Consider the following 14,447-nt stretch of genomic DNA (forward strand, 5'->3'; position numbering starts at 1 on the left):
TTGCTTTGTTCCCCCTTCAGTATCTGTTTCCTGGGTTACCAGTATGAATGGATGATAAAATGATTTTCCCTGTCGTCCAGTTTGTTATTTTGGAATGTCAATTCAGCCATGTTTCATTAAAATGCATCATACATCAGTGTCAGCTATTTACTTTCCCAGTGTTGGATGAGACGGTGCCCAAAACACAGTAGCCATGTCCAGCTGGCTGTTTTGATTTGACCGCCCATGTAAGGATGGGCGGTACACTGTCGTAGTAATCATCAGTGTATGTGCAGCATGAGATGAATTGCACAGTATTGTCAATACCATGATAAATCAGGCCAACAAGAACCTTTGTCAGGCCAGAAATATTTTTATTGATGCCAAGGAAAATAATGGCAGTGAAAATCATGAAAAAATAATGCCAAATATCTATTCATTTGGATATAAATATAATTTCGATGTGTCTTCAGCTCAGATCAGCAGTGCAGCACTGAGACTGTGAGGATTCTACCCGTTTTTATGTTCTGGTTTGCACCATTTAAGAGTCAAAGCACCTGTTACATATTTTTATAGATGTAACACTAATTTTCACATGAAAACCAAGCAGTCATGCTTAAACTGTAATTCTGTTTAATGAACCAGTGGCCTTTTCTGCTGTTGTCTTTTTTAAACCTTAACCTATAAAACCCAGGGGCCCCTGGGGCTGGGGGCTGTGGTGTTTTCAGCCAAAAAAAAAAAAAAGTTTACAACCATGCTAAACATGTAGCAACCATGGCATGTTGCATATCCACATAACGGTTAGAAGCTCTACTAAAAGCCAAAAAAAACATTTCTACTGAAGCAAAACAAAATTCTAAAACCAAACAACTAAACGAACAAGCAGGAGGAAAAAGACGCTAATGGTACACACCAACAAAGCCGACACATGCGTTTGCGCTACTTCATGCTACCGATATAAACAGTACACCATATGAAAGAGAAGGTTCCACAGATGACAGCGGTATATGTTTTATCACTGTGTGTCCAAAATTCACCGACCCAACAGCTAAAAAAAAATCCACTAAAAATAAACTTCACTTCACACAGCAATAACCAGAAATTACATCCTACCTTTGCTGTTTTGTGATCATAAATCACGTTCCAGTGCAAAACTTCATTAGAAACGGGAAATGCTATGCCCCCGTGTCACACTGAAATGATTCCGGAGTGGTTTTGCCAACTTTTTGCTCCGGGAGATGGAGCACAATGTGGAGTAAAGCAGGGATTTCTCATGATTCTTTGTTGTGATTGCCGAATGATGTTGCTGATATAGATTTGGGGACTGCATCTCAATTCTATTGGCTCTGCTGGTTTGACAGAGGTGTCAGTCATCCAAATAGACCAGTGGGTTCCGAGATAATGCCATGTTTACCAGTCTTTGTGTGTTCAGAGGTACACTGAGCATTATGCAGGGGGATGTAGAGGACTTTTGTGTGGTGAATTTTTTCAAAACACCCACCCCCCATGGATGGAATGAATACCTTTTGTGACACAAGTGAAGCAAAATTAGTAGTATAATTTGGTACCTGAGAAATACTAGATGGCACACATTGTGCCAAAATGGTCCATTTGGAGAGTCCACCTAAATATTACTCAACACATACTTCTCCAGAACTTCTCTGCTTCTGTTTTTGGCATCATCTTTGGTGTGCAGTTAGCGGTCAGACATTGTAATATGATTTTTTTCAAGGTTTTGGATGGTAGCCGCATTATTCCAAAGGACAATTCACCCTAAAGCTGTACTTTTATTTTTTTTTAGGCGCAAATGATTTTTTTTTTTTTTTGTCGTACCATCTTCATTTACTCTGACTCAAACATATATATATATATATATATATATATATACTGATTCTTAGACCTCTGCAGTACTCTGAGGTGCTACCTGTATTATGATACCAAGATAATACAAATACAGTGGTCCCTCGCTATAACGCGGTTCACCTTTCGTGGCCTCGCAGTTTCACAGATTTTTTTTGTGTGTGTGTGTGCAATTTTGCATGCTTTTTTTTTTATACAGCGCATTGTGTTCTGCGTCCTTATCAGGCGGCCGGGCCTGGCACCGGTCGGCATCACCGCGATTGCCCTCACTGCCTCCGATGCCTCCAGGCCACTCACACCGCCCTCCTGTCTGCTGTGCGCATAAAGTGTGTAGTGAGGGGTTTTACAGCCTTAAAACATCTATAATAATTGCAAAAAATAGCGCTGACTACTTTGCGGATTTCGCTTATCGCGGGTTATTTTTAGAACGTAACTCTCATGATAAACGAGGGACCACTGTAATCCTTGTAGTTTCTGAGATATACAGTGCATCCTGAAAGTATTCACGGCACTTCACTTTTTCTCACATTTTGTGTTACAGCCTTATTCCAAAATGGATGAAATTCTTTTTTTTTTTTTTATCTTTTATCAAAATACTCCATAATAACAATGTGAAAAGAAATTGGGGTTGTTTAGATTTTTGCAAATTTATTAAAAGATTTTTTAAAAAAAAATCACGAGTACATAAGTATTCACAGCCTTTGCCATGAAGCTCAAAGTTGAGCTCAGGTGCACCTTGTTTCCACTGATCATCTTTGAGATGTTTCTACAGCTTAATCAAAGTCCACCTGGAGTAAATTCAGTTGATTGGACTTGATTTGTAAAGGCACACACCTGTCTGTATATAAGGTTCCACAGTTGACAGCGTATGTCAGAGCACAAACCAAGCATGAAGCCAAAGCTAATTGTCTGTAGACCTCCGAGACAGGATTGTCTCAAGTCACAACTCTGGGGAAGGGCACAGAAACATTTCTGCTGCTTTGAAGGTCCCAATGAGCACAGTGGCCTCTATCATCCGTAAATGGAAAAAGTTTGGATCAACCAGGTCTCTTTCTAGAGCTGGCCGCCCATCTAAACTCAACGATTGGGGAAGAAGGGCCTTAGTCAGGGAGGTGAGCAAGAACCCGGTGGTCACGGAGCCCCAGCCTTCCTCTTTGTAGAGAGGAGAACCTTCCAGAAGGGCAACTATTTCTGCAGCAATTCACCAATCAGCCCTGGTAGAGGGGCCAGACGGAAGCCACTCCTTAGTAAAAGGCAGATGGCAGCTTGCTTGGAGTTTGCAAAAGGCACATGAAGGACTCTCAGACCATGAGAAACAAAATTCTCTGGTCTGATGAGACAAAGATTGAAGTCTTTGGCATTGGCAAAGGCTTCAATGAAATAATGAATTCATGAATGAATGAATGAATGCCAGGCATTATGCTTGGAGAAAACCATGCACCCACCGCTCATCACCTAGTCAATACCATACAGTGATGCATGATGGTGGCAGCATCATGCCGGGGGGATGTTTTTAGCAGCAGGAACAGGGAGACTAGTCAGGATTGAGGGAAAGATGAATGCAGCAATGTACAGAGACATCCTGGTTGAAAACTTGCAGCAGAGGGCTCTGACCTCAGAGTGGGGCGACAGTTCATCTTTCAGCATGACAGTGACCCTAAGCACACAGCCAAAGGAGTGGCTTCATAGCAACTCTGTGAATGTCCTGGAGTGGCCCTGCCAGAGCCCAGACCTGAATCCAGTTGAACATCTCTGGAGAGATCTGAAAATGGCTGTGCACTGACGCTCCCCATCCAACCTGATGGCACTTGAGAGGTGCTGCAAAGAGGAATGGGCAGAACTGCCCAAAGATAGGTACACCAAGCTTGTGACATCATATTCAAGAAGACTTGAGGCTGTAATTGTTGCCAAAGGTGCGTCAACAAAGTATTGAGCAAAGGGTGTGAATACTTATGTACACGTGATTTCTTAGCTTCTTATTTTTAATAAATTTGCAAAACTTCCTAAAAAAACAAAAACAAACAAAAAAAAAAAACTTATTTCATGTTATCATTATGGGGTGTTGTGATTAGAATTTTTAGGGGAAAAAAGGAATTTGCTCTATTTTGGAATAAGGCTGTAACATCACAAAATGTTGAAAAAAGTGAAGCGCTGTGAATATTTTCTGGATACACTGTACAGCCACGTGATTAACGCAATTTGCAGCATTCATTTAATCGTTATTGAGTCTAAGAAATGAGACCCTAGTTGCAAGTTTTACATACCAAAATAATAGTCACAAGGGGGGCAGTCTGCTGATATCTTTTGGCTTTTTGAATATTAAAGGACTATTAACTGAGCACAAGGTCTGTACGAGAAAATATCAGAATGAGGTTTTGACAGTGGCAGTGAGAGCTGTGTTTTCATCTTGTTGGTCTATATTTTGCATGTCCACTTTGAGCTCATTTGCCAATCAATTCCTCCAATTCACACTCCTCAGTGTAATAAAATTTGATCGGAGATGGTCCTCTTTGTTGCTCAGTTTCTTTGTTTGCTTTTTGTTTGGTTTTGTTTCGCACCGTGAAAACTGTAAACAGTCGCAAATCTGACACGCGATCTGGACTGATTGTCATGGGTAATGGTCTGATATGGGAAAACATCAGACCGGAAATCAGCCAATCAGAGCGCATACTGTTGTAGCCATATAATAAAACGCCTTACTAATCTTGGATCAGTTGCAGCTAACACTTATACTTATAGATTTCTCTAGGTCCACCTTGTAGTGGCCGCATGTGGCTCCTTATGGGCTGTTGATCAAGCATGCTGGTCTGAAGTCAGATGTAGCTGCAGTTTGCAACTGTTGGTGGACTGAACTACTGAAAGATAGCTGGTTGAGGATCAATTGTAGCAGCAGCTGTCTGTGAAGTCTGCAGGCAAGACTGCTGTGACTCCCACATGACATGCAGTCTCCACACTGCAGCCTTTGAAGCGCCTGAACTCTTCACCCCTGTCTGAGCAGGTCTGCACGAAAGCAGGAGAATAGAGAGATTGAGACGGAGAAGGATGGGGGCAGGGATAGAGAGATGTGGAATAACAGCATGATGAAGAGCTAGAATGGGATGGCAAGAGGAGGAGAGGTGGAGAGGTTGTCATTTAGGCTCCAGTCATTTCTCGTCCTTCTATCATCTCCCAGCTCTTCTCTCTCATCCCACTTTCTTCTTTCCTCTCTTACCCTGAGGTGTTCTTTTCTGGCACAGTTTGACAGTTCCTCCCCCTGTTATCCTTTTTCTTTGTCTCTCCCTCTGCCTGTCTCCCTGACTGCCTGTCTTTTGGAATTTTTTTTGTTCTAACGCTGCCTATTTATCAATGTGCACTGCAGTAAGATGGCTGTGCATGTGTGGCCTGTGACTAAATGTAGATGCATATCTTTTTTTAAATCTTCTAGCAATACTCACATCTAAACTGGTTCAAGGTGACACCAGAGGTCAAGTTTGATTACCACAAGCATCACATCCCAGAAATCATACTTATTAATTTTCTTACTTTTCTTCATTACTTATTAATTTTCACAAAAACTGAGGGGTGTAGTGTCAAGGGAATAAAAGAATGTATAGTGTATTTAGACCGACTTGACCTGCAGATCCCATTTACACGCCGTACAAAAATGTGCAGTCGTTTCATTTGCAACCTTTTATGCCTGATAGTCAGCACTTAGAGACATGTTTTAGCCCGTTTAATACATATGAACTTGCCATCAAACAGGTTGTCCTTGATTGCAGAAGCCAATGTACCTCTTCAGGAAAAAAGCTGGTGTGGATTTGTTTAATGCCTGAAATGAATTGAAAAGGGCATCTCTTAATTCATCAACCATGCACCAGCCACTTGAACAAAGATGTGTGATGCCCTATTCGGACGGGATTAATTTTGTACATGGAGTTCAGGGAAAGTAATTATTAGCAGAGTTCATTGGTTTACAAATAATGAATGTTTGAGTGCAATGGGAGGAATATTTCATGAGGTGAAAGATGAAGTGTTCCATTCAACAAGGCTCGTTGAATGGAACACTTCATCTTCCACCTCATGAAATACAAAAAATTACCAAACATAAGTTTGTAAAATGAATCCCATTTGAATAAATCTTAACCAGTACATATTGTTTTATTTTCTCTGACTGATCAAACAAGTCTTCTGATGAAAACACCCAGATGTATCACATTTCTAGGTCTTATCAACAGTATATATTTATATTTACTGACTAGATTTTGAATAAAAAGTAGAATTTAAGCAAAGACTAGACGTGTCAACAGGTCCCTTGGAGTATCTACCAGCATTCCCATGCAGTGCATGCATCACGCACAAAAATGAGCATACATGCAAAATTCTAACACTGTATGCGTACCTGCATGTAGAGATGCAGGCAGCATCACAGATGGATGAAATAAATCATTATTGAGTAAATTATGAGCTATATTCTCTGAAATGTGAACATCTTTAAAACTTAATTTTCCTCACGCAGTATTTTACATACGTCTTACTAGGCTGGTCAGTTGTTGGGTCCATTTCGGCCACATACACTCGACTGTCACTCAAGAAAGAAAAAATGGTGTTGCACTATTACACAGGCTGAAATTCTGTCAGTGTATTCTGAACATGTTCTGAAACTCTTACTATTGTACAACCCCTGGCAAAAATTATGGAATCACCGGCCTCTGAGGATGTTCATTCAGTTGTTTAATTTTGTAGAAAAAAAGCAGATCACAGACATGACACAAAACTAAAGTCATTTCAAATGGCAACTTTCTGGCTTTAAGAAACACTATAAGAAATCAAGAAAAAAAATTGTGGCAGTCAGTAACGGTTACTTTTTTAGACCAAGCAGAGGGAAAAAAATATGGACTCACTCAATTCCATGGAATAAATTATGGAATCACCCTGTAAATTTTCATCCCCAAAACTAACACCTGCATGAAATCAGATCTGCTCGTTAGTCTGCATCTAAAAAGGAGTGATCACACCTTGGAAAGCTGTTGCACCAAGTGGACTGACATGAATCATGGCTCCAACACGAGCGATGTCAATTGAAACAAAGGAAAGGATTATCAAACTCTTAAAAGAGGGTAAATCATCACGCAATGTTGCAAAAGATGTTGGTTGTTCACGGTCAGCTGTGTCTAAACTCTGGACCAAATACAGACAACATGGGAAGGTTGTTAAAGGCAAACATACTGGTAGACCAAGGAAGACATCAAAGCGTCAAGACAGTCTCAAAAATCGAAAATGCACAACAAAACAAATGAGGAACGAATGGGAGGAAACTGGAATCAACGTCTGTGACCGAACTGTAAGAAACCGCCTGAAGGAAATGGGATTTACATACAGAAAAGCTAAACGAAAGCCATCATTAACACCTAAACAGAAAAAAACAAGGTTACAATGGGCTAAGGAAAAGCAATCGTGGACTGTGGATGACTGGATGAAAGTCATATTCAGTGATGAATCTCGAATCTGCATTGGGCAAGGTGATGATGCTGGAACTTTTGTTTGGTGCCGTTCCTATGAGATTTATAATATTATTATTATGTAAATTTCCACAGTCATTGATGATATGGGGCTGCATGTCAGGTAAAGGCACTGGGGAGATGGCTGTCATTACATCATCAATAAATGCACAAGTTTACGTTGATATTTTGACACTTTTCTTATCCCATCAATTGAAAGGATGTTTGGGGATGATGAAATAATTTTTCAAAATGATAATGCATCTTGCCATAGAGCAAAAACTGTGAAAACATTCCTTGCAAAAAGACACATAGGGTCAATGTCATGGCCTGCAAATAGTCCGGATCTTAATCCAATTGAAAATCTCCAACCTGCCAAGCTGATCTGGCAACAGCAATCAGAGAAAGTTGGAGCCAGATAGATGAAGAGTACTGTTTGTCACTCATTAAGTCCATGCCTCAGAGACTGCAAGCTGTTATAAAAGCCAGAGGTGGTGCAACAAAATACTAGTGATGTGTTGGAGCGTTCTTTTGTTTTTCATGATTCCATAATTTTTTCCTCAGAATTGAGTGATTCCATATTTTTTTTCCCTCTGCTTGGTCTAAAAAAGTAACCGTTACTGACTGCCACAGTTTTTTTTTTTCCTGATTTCTTATAGTGTTTCTTAAAGCCAGAAAGTTGCCATTTGAAATGGCTTTAGTTTTGTGTCATGTCTGTGATCTGCTTTTTTTCTACAAAATTAAACAACTGAATGAACATCCTCCGAGGCCGGTGATTCCATAATTTTTGCCAGGGGTTGTACTCTCACTATAATGCTATGAGAAAATTAGTTTTCTGCCATTTTAACTCAAGCGTGGTGGTGCATACAGTTGCATTTAGGGGACATGTTTGTGCTTTGTCATGCTCACAACGCATTGCTCACTGCATCTAGATAAAAACAATAAACAAAAAAAATTTTTTTTAAATTCTATGTCTATGTGAAACCTTTTGTTTTGTGTCTGCATGAAAGGTGGTCAGAGCACATGCTCTGCTAAGAAGAGTATGTAGAGCGCATGCAACCCCCCCCCCCCCCAAAAAAAAGACAGAAAACCTGAAGCCACATGAAATTACTGTAGTGATGAATCTATTTTTTTTCCCCCAGAGCTCAGAACACCAGTGTTGCCAACTGAACAGTCCCCCCCTAAAAATCAGTCTGCCTTTTGCATGTACGCATGCATCATTAGCTGCGCTTCACAGATTAAAACCTCATTTCTGCTTAAAATTGCACTCTAGTCATCATCTATCTCAGCGGCAGATAACTAAAGCTTTTGTACAACAATCATTTCCACATAAATTCAGCATTATTTCTTCATAAAAGACAGATGAAGCAATCATGGCCCTAGCTGATGTGTTCACTGTGCGTCAGTTATTTCCGAGCCTCACGGAATTTCATCAGGTTTCTGCTTAAAACTGACTTTAGAAAGATTTAAGAGGTTTTACCTTTATCATCTGATGGTTAATAATCCTATTAATCCATTTGATTGCTTTGGGTGAGGAGACTCTGTCTCAGAAGTGCTGCTGTGGTCTGAAATGGCGCATGCGCAGATGCAAAAGGCGGACCGATTTTTAGGGGCCAACTGTTCGGTCTGCGACACCGGATTTTAGTTTATTTTTTGTTTTTTTGTTTTGTTTTTTGTTTTTTGCCAAGTTGTGCTTGAGAATTATTTAACCACAACTTTTAAACAGAGATTCACTGTAATAATATTTGTAAAATGTAAACCTTTATATTTCAGTAACACTTCATTTTATTATTTTTTTACTGGATATCTTTTGTTTTAATTTATAACTAAAGTGTTGATAGCCATTTATTTATTTCTGTCACTTTTTGTTCTTGTTGAGTTATTTAGAGTTAGTATTTTTTTCCCTGATTGACACAATATTTGTCTTGTTTCTTCAGTTAGTCTGTGTTTGGGTCGGTTCTCGGTTTCTTTGACTTTCTCTTGATTTGTAGTACATTCATAACTGGCTTTTATTTAGTGGCAGCCTTTCATGGTCTGGAAAAAATATTGTTAAATGACTCATGGAATCATGATAAATTCAGTATTTTACAAGTGTTTTTGAATCATGTGACTGTGTCAAAGAATTATAGTCCGCTGTGGCTCAATGTCCAAATTCTATGTTTGCCTTCTGCAAATGAACAATTAAACAAGCGAGAGATTAAACAATATTATTAATTTTTTGTGAGTTATTGGGATCTTTTGTTGTACCCCCAAAATATCCACTGTACCCCAAATTTTCATGACCAGTTGGTACATGTAACCGCAGTTATCACAAGGAGTGGGAATGCTGACCTACTTACACCGATATTTTTTGAGCTGGTTCTGTGGGGTATCGCGATGCTTCTACACCAGAAGGTGATGACATCTTAATGCGTAAATACTCAACTACACCGGCTTGATTCACACGAACTGAGGAGTTGCTTTTCAGTACTTCAGTACATTGGGTCATGACTTTGACCAAAAAGCTGCAGCTATTATCAGTGTGGGATTGAGGGGGTATTTTCTTTATTTATTTTGTGACAGGCTCACTTTTGATCTGGACTTCTATGATGTGGTGTTTGTATTTCAGTAACAGTGTGCTTAGGATCAAATGGTGTGTTATCACTCTGTGTTGTATACTTTTTGTGAGGGAGTGAGTGATCTCTCAGCATTGGCTCTTTGGGATTGGGAATGTTGTTATCCCACAGCTCAGCATTCAGGCACTTATAGTGTCATATTGTAGCACAGCGTTGTCGTCGGCCTCTTGTTTGGGGTGGCGATCCACTGATGGACCATTGCATGTCCCTTGTTTGAACCTCACTCTACAGTGCCGACTACTTCACTGCTCTCCTCCACTTCTCTCCCCTTCTGTCAGCCTCCCCTAGGTTACTTTTGGCCAGCTCTGGCTACATGATTAAGGGATTAGTGGAGCTGATGGTTGAATGTGTCCCTCACACTGCTGCTCTCAATAAAACAGATATCTTATGAAGTTAATTCATCCACATAATCAGCATAGTGCTCTGTATTCTGGTTAACTATATATACTGTACTGTCCAAAAGTCTTCACCACTTACAGTAAGCAACTTCTTTGAAATGCCCAAATATTAACGTAAAATGAAACTGTTGTTATTTTAAAGGGTAATGATGCCATTTTTCAATATCATCTCATTTTAGATGTTTTGTCACTTGGCACAATATTTTTAGCAATTCCCATTTAGATTGCAAACACTGTCACAGACTAACCAGCTGTATAGCAACACGTGTATAGCACTCAGGATAAATTGCTTCTTGTTGCCACCAAACAGGTAAAAATATTTGTAAAACTGTCTGGTAGTGTGGAGATGGTAAAATGACATTTACACAATTAACTACTTACCTTAGCCTTATAGCTGTTGGCCAGTGCTGCAGTGCATTGAGGCATTACAGGCTATTTGCTCATGAGAGACTGTGCTTTGCAAAACAAATGTCCTGTGGAGAAAAACTGTGCTGCTCAGCACGTAACGAAATGTCCAATTTGCATGCTGCACACAGAAGAAACTCAAGATCTCAGGAAGAGCTCATGTGCTTGAACAGAGATGTGGCTGAAACGAGGCACACATCCTGGTCGAATGTCTTGATTTTTAATTTCATTTTTTAGGGATTTCAGCATCTCCATAAAAGCACACAGTTCACATTCATACATTTAACATCCTGAGGATGACACAAAGAGTGTAAAACTTATTTCTGTTGTGGTCCATGGCCCGTGGTGTCCTTGGCTATGTCGCCATCTCCCAGTTTCATTGTCTATCACAGTGTTCTAATGTCAACATTGTGATTATCCCATTAAATTTATATCACCCAGCTCTACTGGTGAATACATGTTAAGATGTGGTGGTCAAGGCTTTCTGTGTCTGTTGAGCATCTGCCAATAAATTTGATCTGACATTTAGTTGAATTTTTTTTTTCTCCGCCCCATTATATAATATAGATGCACAATCAGCACAAGATTGAAATTGGCATGATCGGACTTGATCTTGGCTCTGCCAATCATCTTGACACATTCCCAACACATGCCTTTGTCTTCTTGAATATTTTTTGCCTGCTCAATTTGCCGAACCTTTTGAACTTGGAATAAGTGAGCCAACAGCAGTTCTACCAGTTCAGGGTGTTGCTGATATGCTGTGATAGAAAATTAATAGATATATCAGCGTCTGTTCACCTCCTCCACTTATTATAAACATTCTTAAAGGCTCACTTAGTTTACATACATATATTGTTCTAGTGTCCTTCCTGCTTGCTTCATTGAATCTGCATAAGGAGTTGAAGTCCTCCCTAAGATGTGCGTGACCTCGCAGTGCCCTCGTGCCCTAATAATCACACGGCTAGATGCTAACCAGCTCAGCTCAGCTTTGCAGGCAGCACTCATATTTTGACACTTAATCTGTCTTGTTTTAGTTCCATGCATACAGCAGCTGTAAACATACTGTACTGCACAGTTTGATTTTTAACATTTTATATATGTTAGTAGAAAATTCATTCATTCATTCATCTTCTACCGCTTAGTCCAATTGGAAATAATTTAATTTGTTCAAGATATTGTGAATGCATCTGACTGGTACTTTGAAAGAATAAAGTAATTGTTTAAGGTGAGCATGAATTGAGCTTTAATTTGTTGTGCAGGTACAGTTTAATCATATGAATTGATTTTCAAGCATGCTCACACATTTCAATACATTCCATTCATCATATTGCAGAGCAGATATCGCAGAAGGGGAGAACACGTGCTACGAATATGTAAGCCTGGGTTTTAATTACCTGTGTGTGTTATTGTGCAAGACGTTTCATCTGCTTTGTCCCAGTCTGACCACCTATAAAGCGTGTCAGCCATTGCTGGAGAAGTAACCTATGATGGACTGGTGTCCAGTCCAGGGGAAGTCATAGACGTTTCACACTGCAGTATCCAGGAATAAGCACTGGCACGAATGTCAGAGCCAGTATAGGACATTTTTTCTTCTTTTTCTTCTTCCTCCTCCATTCACCATGGTTAAATTGAAAGAGTTTAACATTTTAAGACATGTAACTTTCATTTTGCTTCTGTTTCATCTGTGTTGATATACTTAGGTTTTATTGAATGCACTTATTTGAGCTGTAGTAAATATTTTAACCAAAAATATAGAAACTGTATATTATCTTGTCTTCTCCTAAAAAATGGCTACGTTTGTGGAAGAAATTAGGTTGTTCTCAGTGTTATTCCTGAAACATCAAGAAAAAGTGTTGACTTTTCATTACAAAACAACCCAGTACAAATTACAGTCCATACAAGAGAGAGAGAGAAAATAGACAAGAGAGAAAATAGACACAAAGGCTGATCATCTTGGGAAGTTTATTATATATATATATATATATATATATATATATATATATATATATATATATATATATATATATATATATATATATATGTGTGTACATTATACTAAACTAAAGTAACTAATACTAAATGGCTTTTCTTTAAATTTTACAAGTGTATTTCCTTTTATTTATTTATTTTTTTTTTTTTCTGGGAATTGTAGTTTGATGCCATAGTCTCTGATTAAAGCTTAATTAGTTTTTATCTTTTGCCCCAATCATCTTTTACAGAGAACAACAAAGATGCTCAGTACCCAAAGGTGAAAGTAAAGGCAGAGCCTATGGAGGTGGACCCAGCCCCCACAGAACTCAGCCCTCCTGCCTCTCACCTGCTGACCTTCAGCACTTTAGGGGCAAGTGAGAAGAGTGAGCCAATGACTAACCTCCCTGAGACGTTGGCTTGGCCCCAGAAAGATCTCTTCTCCCAGGATATATCGGTCAAAATGGCCTCTGAGCTTCTCTTCAAACTGTCAGGTATGATCCTTCTTCAACCAGAACATGCACAAACACACACGTGTCCTGTTCAGTATACACTGCCACTGTAAATACATGTTCACAGTAACACATTTGGCTCTGCAGTGCAGTCAGGGATCAAAAGTGCTCAAACGTTTACATACCCTGACAGAATTTTTAAGAGAATATGAATAATAACACACAAACTTTATATATATATATATATATATATATATATATATGTGTGTATACGTACGTACGTGTGTGTGTGTGTGTACACACACATATATATAATATCTATCCTCCTTGTTCACCGTTTAGAAAGTGACATTGGAGAAGCTGATCAGGGTTTTGTTTGCTAGATTAGACCATATTTGAGTCTAATTTTAAGTGTGGATACACAGTCGGGTAGATTCTACAGCAAATCAAAGCAACAAAATACGTGCCGAACGCTGAGCAATGCAAAAAGCCCATTTGAACTGTAAGCTTGTTAGTTCCCACTGAATCAGGATAGATAAGCTATCAAGCTACTGCTAGCATGAATAATATAACTTAGTTAATTAAAGAGCAGTTTGCATCACAGCCTGCTGGTTTGTTTGTGTTGGTGTTATCACAATGCAAACTCAACACTACATTTATTTGCAAATGAGCTTCTGTAACTATGGCTAGGCTAGGTGGCTACATCCATATGGGTTGGACTTCAAATTAATACTCAGATCTTTGGTATGACGTAATTCACTCGGTCACAACCTGTTGAACAGACATGTAATGGTAATGACTCTAGCACGCCTGTGGGGAGGAACCTGAGACGTCACTTCCCTTTTTGGGCCAGTGTCCAGCATGGGGTAGACTGAGGCAGAGGTTTTTGGGTTCCTTTATTTTGGAACCTGAGCAGATTAGGAAACTAAAGTTAAGAAACCTGGTATCCTTTATCAAGGGTACCAAAAGGTTTAACTAAGAAAGTTCATTTTGGGGAGAGCAATGGCCCTTTTGTGGCCTACGCTCTGCTGGGCTGATAATCCACCCTCTCTTTCCTAACCCTAACCATTCACGAGCTAACTCTTGCCATTTGTACCATGTTCTTGGAAAACGTTTGACACTAGCATCACTCCACATGCAGCCAGGACTGAAATAAAGGCATCTGCCTTATCTTGACCCTAAACTGTAAGATGTTGATTCTCAGTTTGGCACCTTCCCCTAATTTGAATCCAAATATGGCTCAAATACACCGTCCAGGTCATGTAATAGTGATCCAATTTTGCGTTCCAAAGG

General features: G+C 39.4%; 1 protein-coding gene across 4 annotated transcripts in view; it reads left to right on the plus strand.

Moving 5' to 3' along the window:
- znf827 (zinc finger protein 827) overlaps positions 1-14,447 on the plus strand; it is a 195,781-nt gene that overhangs the window by 137,644 nt on the left and 43,690 nt on the right. For all 4 annotated transcript variants that reach the window (XR_004565337.1, XM_034188774.1, XM_034188773.1 and 1 more), the window contains exon 6: positions 12,954-13,196. Coding sequence is in view for 3 of the 4 variants with exons in the window: in XM_034188774.1 (XP_034044665.1) it covers positions 12,954-13,196 (243 nt within the window). In the remaining variant the exon portion in view is untranslated. The remainder of the gene's footprint in view (positions 1-12,953; positions 13,197-14,447) is intronic.

Source organism: Thalassophryne amazonica, chromosome 15 (genome assembly GCF_902500255.1).
Source record: "Thalassophryne amazonica chromosome 15, fThaAma1.1, whole genome shotgun sequence".
In the NCBI taxonomy this organism is placed as follows: Eukaryota; Metazoa; Chordata; class Actinopteri; order Batrachoidiformes; family Batrachoididae; genus Thalassophryne; species Thalassophryne amazonica.